Consider the following 10,057-nt stretch of genomic DNA (forward strand, 5'->3'; position numbering starts at 1 on the left):
ACTTTCTCAAAAGAAGAGGAAATCAGACTTGTAGATTTACAGTGAATGGGCCTATGGACAACATTCTTTGGTGTGAAGGTTGTACCTTTTGAGGAAGTCATGTTTACAAGTTATCAGCATATAAGAAACAGGGATTTGTACTGGGAAAGCATATATAATGTGAAGACAAATGTTTAGAAAGAGGCCTTTAAATTGTGAGATTCAGTCAAAGAAGGCAGGAAGATTTTTTCTTTCCTCTTTATAGTACTGTTTTTAAAGAATCTCCTAAGGAATAGACCTCAGTGAAACTGGAGAGTTCAGGTTCAGGAGGGTAGTATGGGTATAATCTAGATCACAATGAAATATTCCACATGGAAAGTGAGCATGAAAGGAAGTAGTGGTGGAGATACTTGGAAGATAAAGAAATTATTTGATTTATTAAGCAGGTGTGATTCATTAAGATGAACATCATCATCTTATGAACAGTAAATGGAATTATTTTAGGTAAAGAATATAAGAAAGAATTACTAAAATGTGTGCTATAAGTTTTGCATGATAATACTTTTTCTTTACATTGTTATTTGCAATCTTTCTAAAATATAATAGACTATTTGCATGCCTTCCCAAGTACACTAAAGAGAAAATAATGCAATCTTTGAAAACGTTGCAAGGTATAACTCAGTCTCAAAATGTCTTTGGACATCTGATTCTTATTTTTATAACCAGTTACCCTATAAGAAATCTTAAAAATTTGCATCTGTTAATCTAGTTAATGAAAGCTTATGATTGTATTTTAAAACTGGTGGCTGTTCAAAAAAGTAATACATTCCTTTTTTTTTGGAGTTAGAAGAATCCAGGCAGTCCTCCCAACTAGCAGATGTTTCAGTGCACATTCATGTAGTACTGTTACTGTACAGCCTTGGGCAAATTACAGCCCTAGTGCAGAAAACGTCTAACAGCTCTTGTACCATTGGATTTTATGACTGATTTTTATTTGGAATGTAGTGCCATATTAGACATGAGAAAATTTTTTATTGCTTTCTATGTATAACAAATTTTAATTAGCTGCTTTTGAAATTTTCTGTTTGCTTACCTAGGTCCCTTTGGAGAGAGAGATGATCAACAGGTGTTTATCCAGAAAGTTGTTCCCATCACCAACAAGCTATTTGTGAGACTCTCATCGACTGGGAAAAGGTACTTATGTTCTGAAGTCACTTACTGTCCTATAAAACACATGGCAATTCGTGGTGGCTACAGTGATATCAAAAGGCAAACAACCTATTGAGAAGTCCATTCTCATCTGATTGTTTTAACCTAAGATATACATACTGCTTATTCTCTAGCATCTATTTAAGACTCTTAACAATGCTGTGGACAGTTAGGAAGGACTAGGGATATATTTCCCAACCCTCCCATACAAATCTGTATGGTATACACATCTCTCAAGTAAGACATATTACAGATTTTCTGACACTTAGTATTACCTCTTGAAATAAAAACCATGAAACAACTACAAGCTGATAAATAGTAACTACAGTTTGCATAATCTTCACGTCATACAGTAAAATACCCATGTTTAATTTCATAATACCTCTTTGATGAACTTTAATATGGAGATAAATTCTCTTTGACAGTAAGGAGCTCTGTCTTCATACATTCTCTTCAGTACTCAGTGTGAATGCCCCCTCCGCCAGCTTCCAGTATATGGCACTGCAGTATGCCTCCGCTTTTGTTCAGTTACATGAAGAGCATAGTGAAGGTGATGACAGACTGAGGAACTAAATTCTAATTTTGGTACTTGTATGTAAATTAAACTTAAGTTCCTTGTTTCCTGTGTTCTAGTTACCTTGTAAAATGAGATTTAATTGTTTTGGCAGGATGTCATAGGATAAAATGAGTTAAAAATATAGCAAAACTTCTTGCATAGTCTGTCACTACACTAGAAGTTCAGTAGCAGTTGATTTTGTCTTCCTTTTGCACTGAATGAAATTTAGAATTTATATCCTTAACCAGATTGTTTTTAAAGGGAAGAAATGGTAAAGCCTCAAAGTTGCATTGATGTCAAATAAGTGAAAAGTAAAATTCTTGCAATCATTGAAAAGATTACTGATTTTCACTTCAATGTTAGTGATGCTATTGGTGTTTCTAAGATTGCTCAGGTATCTTTTCTTCAACATGACTCATGAGGTAATATTTTAGTGAACAAACCCTTTGAAATTCTCTTTTCATCAGAATTCACTGCATATAGTCATTAGCAACTATTAAATGAATTATTGACTTTATAGTATACTGAAGTTTGACGTTTTTTAAAAGAAATTATATTAGGAGCCTATAATGAAGACACCAAATAGTTAATCTCAAGAAATGCTATAAATTTCTATGATTTCATGGACTTTTCATAGTGAAAAAGCTGCTGAATGTTCATTAAAACTGGTCTTGTCACATTCTTTATCATCTCTCACCATTGTTCAATTCTAATATTTCAAACAAGAGCAGTATGTTATAATTTCTGTATTTATGATTCTAGAACAAAAGCTGTAGATATAAAAATAACAAGCAGAAATTACTTAATAGAATTCAGTAGAAAATCAGTCTTTAATGAATCTGTTTTGAATTAAAGTTTTTGGTTTACAGACAGTTCAGGCTTTTAATAGTAAGAAATGAAATTATTGAAAATGAGCTAGAAAAAAAATTGTACAGGAAAGAGAATTCTAAGGCTTCCATTCCAACATGGGGGAAAAAGAGTAAAATCAGATTCTTTCATGTACATATAAATGTTGATTTGTTTTAAACTGGAAATATAGGTGTTTCTTAGAACCATCATAAGTCAATTTATAAATATTAAAATTAAATGTAATTCACTACATGAAACATACAGAAAAATTATCTTAATAGTGCAGGAAATTTGACAAATTCAATACTCACGATTTTAAAAAATCCTAGTAATAATCATTTAAAACCTTATATGCAATACGAAATACTAAGTTTTTCCCTTGAGATCAGCAATAAGCCTAGGATACCTTATGACTCAGCCATGGAGCTTCAAACAGTTCATGGAGAGGTGTGCATTGTCACTCAGCAGATAAAGCCACCACTTGGGACGCCCTCATGCTGTATCTGAGTTCCTGCTTCAAGTTATGGCTACTGCAATGCTCTGATCCAGCTTCCTGTTAATGTGCCTGGGAGGCAGATGATAACCCAAGTATTTGGGTTCCTGCCACCATGCAGGGGACCTGGATGGAGTTCCTGGCTCCTGTCTTCAGCTTGGTCCAGCCCAGGTGTTGTGGGCATTTTATCTCTTTCAAATAAATACATTTTTTAAGTTAAAATTTACAAAAAAGAGTTAGAGGTCTACCCTCTGCCAGTTTATTTCCCAAATGGCCACGATAGCCAGGGCTGCACCAGGCTGAAGGTAGAACGCTGGAACTCCATCCTGGTCTCCCATGGGAGTGGCTGGGAACCAACCGCTTGGTCCTCCTGCTGTTTTCCCACACGCATTAGCAGGGAGCAGATCTGAAGTGAAATAGGGCCCCTGTGGGATGCCAGCATCACAGGCAGCTGCTTTGCTGCTCAACAGCAGTCACACGGCTGGGCTTCGTTTTCTATTCCTACGATGTTTCTCACATTTAGGTGGACTATATTTTCTCTTCCTCCATTTTTCTAACTACATTTGCCTGTTAACTTTTTTTCTTATTTTAAGTCCCCTCAACTGGGATAAATAATTCAGTCAAGTACAGTTCATTCACTGCTTATGACTTTGGGAAAGTGATTTACTGACATCCACTGATCTCCCCGTTCATCAGTATAGATAATTGTCCTTTCATCTTTTATGATAATAAGTGAAACAGTTAAAAATGCTCTGAAAACCTTGTCTGTTAATACAGTGGAAGATGCAGTTTCTTCATAGAGCTCTATACTTTTTCTGGTTTTAGATTTTTAAAATTTACATGTAATTTTCAATGATTTTTTTCAGGATCTAATATGATGTCTGTGCTCTCTTTAGTTTCTTAGCTTCCTTTTAAAGAATTGTTCATGCCCATCAAGGGTTGTTCTGCTTTTAAGGTTAACTTCAACTATTTGCCTGTATTTGAATTATTTATTTATTTACTTATTTTTTTGAATTACTGTTTTTTGGACTCCAGAAATCCACCCGATTTTGTCCTTAGCTTGCCTTGACTCCTTTAAGTCTGTTTTAGTTGAGGATTCAGCTATAATTTTGTAAGAAATTAATGTCTGATTTGTAAAGTGGTATCTGTTCCCTTGGTTTCTAACTATGCAGTATCTTTTGCAGAATATGTGAGATCCAAGCTGTTGACTGTACTACAATATCCGCATTTACAGTGAGAGAATGTGAAGGATCCAGTAGGATGGGCTCAAGGCCACGGCGCTACTTGTTCACGGGCCATACAAATGGCAGCATTCAGATGTGGGATCTGACCACTGCTATGGATATGGTTAGCAAAAGTGAAGATAAGGGTACGTTCCTTTACGGGATGACCTTGGGCAGGGTAAGCTGTTGAAGTAAGTCATTAAATTGAGTGTATGTTTTCCTAAGATGTAGGTGGTCCAACTGAAGAAGAGCTACTCAAATTACTGGACCAGTGTGATCTCAGCACTTCTCGCTGTGCTACTCCTAACATCAGTCCAGCAACTTCTGTGGTTCAGCATAGCCGCCTCCGAGAATCAAATTCTAGGTAGGTTAAAGGGTTGGGTATTACATAAGTTGAATCAGTTGCTTTTAGGAAAATTAACTGAAATGATAGATGGTCCAAAAAGCCATATTTTTCAAAGGCTTTTTTTTTTTAACTCAGGCTTTATATTGACATTCAATTGCATCTTTAAAATTTGACTCAAATTTCTCATCTGTATGCCTGTCAGGTTCTTTTTATAGAAAAATATTTCTTTTAATTTTTGTAAATTGCTGCCAACTTGAATGCCTATTTGACACAGAATTCAAGGAAAACTAGGAAAATACATGACAGCTTAGGTGGTATGTGCTCCTGTTGACTCAGACAATATTAAAGTGATTGCTTTATCAGGGCTAGTCTTATATTTAGATATTAAGTACTTTTACCACAGTGATTTAGCACATTTTTTTTAAATTATGTTGACAAAAAAAATCTTAAATCTAAGGAACCAGGAGTAAAATACTGATTCATATTCATTTCCTGTTTTAAATATTTTCCCTGCCTCAGCTCTTCATGTGTGAATATATGAACAGTATTAAATATGAGGTCTTCAAAAAGTTTATAGAAATGTATAATATGAAAAGTATAGATGAATTTCAAAAATTCTTATACCAAAATTATCTTTCAGTTCTATTTTCCATTAACCTTTAAAGTGTACTTATGTGTGTATATACATATATACACACAAAATACACAGTACTTGATAAGCATAATTTTATAGAGAAATATGGATTTAAAACACTTTTTATGTTTATATTGGTAGTATGATTAATGATCCATGCTCCTGAAAAATTGCAGCATGAAATCTTAACTGTAATTTTAAAAACTGTATTTCAGTCTTCAGCTTCAGCACCATGAAACCATCCATGAAGCAGCTACTTATGGTTCCATGAGGCCTTACAGAGAGAGTCCTTTGTTAGCAAGGGCAAGAAGGACTGAGAGCTTTCACAGTTATAGAGACTTCCAGACTATTAATTTGAACAGAAATATAGAAAGAGCTGTCCCTGAAAATGGTAACTTGGGCCCGATACAGGCTGAAGTGAAGGGGGCACCAGGGGAATGCAATGTAGCTGAGAGAAAGTCTCCTGGAACAGAAATTAAAAGTTGGAGAGAATCGGATAGTGGATTGGAAGCACCTAAAATAGCTGAAGGGTTTTCAGAACCCAAGAAAAGGTCATCAGAAGATGAAAATGAGAACAAAGTGGAGTTAAGGAAGAAAGGAGGATTTGAAGGGGGAGGATTCCTTGGGAAAAAGAAAGTTCCCCATCTGGCATCGTCACCAAGCACTTCTGATGGAGGAACAGACTCACCAGGTACTGCGTCCCCATCTCCCACAAAGACCACTCCCTCTCCTCGGCATAAAAAAAGTGACTCTTCAGGTCAGGAATACAGCTTGTGAAACTCTCCGAAGGAATTCTTTTGCAGAATTTACATGGAAGTTGTAACTACCCTGGATTTCAGTACATTAGTTTTTACACTAAAACTTCACAACATTGGACTTCATTTAGTATCTTTTTAACAGAATTCCCTGGAATAAAGAGATAGAATAACCATGTCTCTTTTAAAGTTTTGGAAATGTTTTTTGGCTTTAGTTTTACATTTAACCGATCATTTGTAAAACAGGAGTCCACTTAGCATTTAACTGTTCTTCGTTGGTTTTGGAAACAGGACCATGTCTTGATAGGATGATGCCCACATAGATGAGTGTCACCTTGGGGCATGAGAACCAACAGACTGCATTCCTGTCCTTGGTTATGCCTGAGACTTGTCTTGCAATGTTATCTTAAGTGAATCACAAAGTTGTCTTTTGGAACATGGCCTCTCTACCCTTACTGTGATTGAAAAGTGTTTACCAGATATTTGATGAGGTGCTATGTGTGTGAAAAAATAAAATCATGTAATTCAAAAACACTATAGACATTGAATACCAGACTCCACTGTATAGTTAGTCCTTTAGGATGATTTTATTTAACTGTGGGTCATTTTCTGATTATTGTTGTTGGGAGTTCTTAAATCTTAGCAAGCATTACCAATATTAGATGTCAAAAGTTTAAATAAACTTGAAAGAAAGTTGGAGCAATTTGTGTGTTTGAAGAGGTGAAATAAAAATAATGATCAAGGGCAAAGCTTTGTGTGCTTAGAAGGAAAAACTGGACCATTACTGATCAGCTGTGTTTTGGAAGCTACCATGTGTACTTTTTTCAGTGTTAATAATCAAGATAATGGTGACCATTTTGTTGCATTCATGGATTTTTTGGTTAAAGGTTTTGGCTGCTGTAAAAAGTGTTATTTTGATTTTTAAGAGCAGAAGAATTTTTTATACTTTTCCCATTTAATTTTCAAGTTTCTGCAAATAATATTGTAAATTTAAAGCATTAAGCATTTATTGGTGAATAATGTATATAGTCCCATTCCAAGAAATATGAGTGAGTGAAGTTGAAATAAATTCTTTGAAGTTTACTGTATTGCTAGTGGTTTCTGACAGTTTTATTATATTTATTTACCAATTAAGCCAAATAAAAATGATTCAGACAACATGTTTTCAGTTACCTTGTTTAAAGTTCACCTCCTACAGGCACAGGTATTTGGTGCAGTGGTTGGGGCACCTGCATCTCTTATCAGAGTGCCTGGGCTTGAGTTCCAGCTCTGCTTCCAATTCTAGCTTCTGCTAATGTGCAGAAGCTTCCCCCATAATATGCATTGAGCTCCAGGCTCCTAGCTTCCTCTATTGCAGCAGTGAACCAACTGGTAGAAGGTCTGTATTTCTCTCTGCCTTTCAAATAAGTAAAGTTTACCTATATAGGTTTATTTCTTTGCTCCCTCCCCATGCCAGGAGAAAGAAGGGCAGGGAGAACTTGATATGTATGAAAACTAAAGCTAAATCATCAATGAAAGAGATTCTTAGGCTAAACAATATCAAAATCACTAAGAATTTGAATTATCCTTTTTATATCCCTCCTCATTATTATAGTTAAATGCAAGTTGGGTGGGCAAGAAAATTAAAGGAAAAAATGGGGTATTTACCCACAATAAAAGACCATTAAATAGATTCTGATGGGCCTATTGAGGCACAGTGGGCTAAGCCACTGCCTGTGATGCTAGCACGCCATATGGGCACTGGTTGGAATTGAATGCTCCACTTCTGATCCAGCTCCCTGCTAATGCGCCTGAGAAGGCAGCACAAGATGGTCCAAATACTTGGACCACTCACCCATGTGGAAGACTAGGTGGAATTCCTGTTTCCTGGTTTCAGCCCTTGCTATTGTGGCCATTTGGCAAGTGAACCAGCAAATGGAAGATATCTGTCTCTCCCTCTCTGCAACTCTTTCAAATAAATTTTTTTAAAAATATAATTGTGGGGCCGGCGCCGCGGCTCACTAGGCTAATCCTCCGCCTAGCGGCGCCGGCACACCGGGTTCTAGTCCCGGTCAGGGCGCCGGATTCTGTCCCGGTTGCCCCTCTTCCAGGCCAGCTCTCTGCTGTGGCCCGGGAGTGCAGTGGAGGATGGCCCAGGTGCTTGGGCTCTGCACCCCATGGGAGACCAGGAAAAGCACCTGGCTCCTGGCTCCTGCCATCGGATCAGCGCGGTGCGCCGGCCGCAGCGCGCCGGCCGCGGCGGCCATTGGAGGGTGAACCAACGGCAATGGAAGACCTTTCTCTCTGTCTCTCTCTCACTGTCCACTCTGCCTGTCAAAAAAAAAAATAAAAAAAAAAAAAAATATATAATTGTGGAGTAAAATCCCATAAAAAGGCAACTGCCTATATGACACCATCTGTTGTACCACAAGTCAAATCTTGTTTCCTTCACCTGGGAGTTTGAACATTGTTAGAGCAGAGGCTTGAGTCTACTCTGGCACTTAATTATGTAACCTAAAGAAGAGTGTTCTACACCATGGCTAAATTTTTTATACCTCCCTCAAGCTGATTGTGACAAAGGAAGGACAAAAAAAACAAAATTATTGTGTATGCTTGATGACAAAAACCAATCTTATTATGAAAAGTTTCAAATAATTTTGTGCTTGTTTTCAAGTTTTGTACTGTTACACCACTAAAATAAGTATCATTATCTTCATTTCACAGATAAGATCACTGAGACCCACAGAGGATAAATAACTTAGCCAGGCACAAGGCTCGTTGGTTATTGAGCCAACTTTTGAACCCAGATCTTCCTGTTTTAAGAGCTAGTGGTCTTGTCCCTGGCTTTCTCATCCAGACTTCATTATCAGAATTGCCTGAGGGTAGAAACACTGAGTTGCCCAGGCCCAATTCCAGTCCCATAGAATTTAAATCTTTGGTGGCTGGGAGTCATATTTTGGAGAAAATGTACCACAATTAATTATAATGTACTTTGGGAATTGAGGAATTATCCAGGACATTGTTTTCTTAAATGGGTGCACTTTTATCATTATTTATTGCATGACTCAGGGCTGTTACTTTCTTTTTTTTTTTTTTTTTTTTTTTTTTAACTTTTATTTAATGAATATACGTTTCCAAAGTACGAATAATGGATTACTATGGCTTCCCCCCCATACCGTCCCTCCCACCCACAACCCTCCCCTTTCCCACTCCCTCTCCCCTTCCATTCACATCAAGATTCATTTTCGATTATCTTAATATACAGAAGATCAGCTTAGTATACATTAAGTAAGGATTTCAACAGTTTGCTCCCACACAGAAACATAAAGTGAAAAATAATAGATGATTTTTTTTAATGATGATGAAATCAGATCAGACCTATTGTCATGTTTAATCCCAGTGAGAGTCAAGTTGGGAGTTGATAGTTTCTTTTCTTTTCTTTTCTTTCTTTTTTTTTTTTTTTTTTTAACAGAGGATCAGTTTAGTATGCATTAAGTAAAGATTTCAACAGTTTGCACCCCCATAGAAACACAAAGTGAAATATATTATTTGAGTACTCGTTATAGCATTAAATCTCAATGCACAGCACATTAAGGACAGAGATCCTACATGAGGAGTAAGTGCACAGTGACTCCTGTTGTTGACTTTACCAATTGACACTCCTGTCTATGGCATCAGTAATCTCCCTATGCTCCAGTCATGAGTTTCCAAGGCTATGGAAGCCCCTTGAGTTCTCCGACTCTTATCTTGTTTAGACAAGGTCATAGTCAAAGTGGAGGTTCTCTCCTCCCTTCAGAGAAAGGTACCTCCTTCTTTGAAGACCTGTTCTTTCCACTGAGATCTCACTCACAGAGATCTTTTGCCAGAGTGTCTTGGCTTTCCATGCCTGAAATACTCTCATGGGCTTTTCAGCCAGATCTGAATGCCTTTAGGGCTGATTCTGAGGCCAGAGTGCTATTTAGGGCATCTGCCATTCTATGAGTCTGCTGAGTATCTCACTTCCCATGTTGGATCACTCTCCCCTTTATTTATTC

General features: G+C 37.0%; 1 protein-coding gene across 5 annotated transcripts in view; it reads left to right on the plus strand.

The window, feature by feature from the left end:
• The window catches only part of KCTD3 (potassium channel tetramerization domain containing 3), a 51,928-nt gene extending 44,796 nt beyond the window's left edge, over positions 1-7,132 (plus strand). For 3 of the 5 annotated variants that reach the window (XM_051820562.3, XM_089312183.1, XM_051820566.3), the window contains 4 exons: positions 1,077-1,173; positions 4,271-4,455; positions 4,535-4,673; positions 5,505-7,132. In XM_051820562.3, the coding sequence (XP_051676522.1) occupies positions 1,077-1,173; positions 4,271-4,455; positions 4,535-4,673; positions 5,505-6,066 (983 nt within the window). In that variant the 3' untranslated portion in view covers positions 6,067-7,132. The remainder of the gene's footprint in view (positions 1-1,076; positions 1,174-4,270; positions 4,456-4,534; positions 4,674-5,504) is intronic. The other 2 variants (XM_051820563.3, XM_051820567.3) reach the window with 1 other exon arrangement.
• The last annotated feature ends 2,925 nt before the right edge of the window (positions 7,133-10,057 follow it).

This window comes from Oryctolagus cuniculus, chromosome 13, assembly GCF_051225735.1.
Source record: "Oryctolagus cuniculus isolate XC-2025 breed Fujian yellow rabbit chromosome 13, ASM5122573v1, whole genome shotgun sequence".
Classification (NCBI taxonomy): Eukaryota; Metazoa; Chordata; class Mammalia; order Lagomorpha; family Leporidae; genus Oryctolagus; species Oryctolagus cuniculus.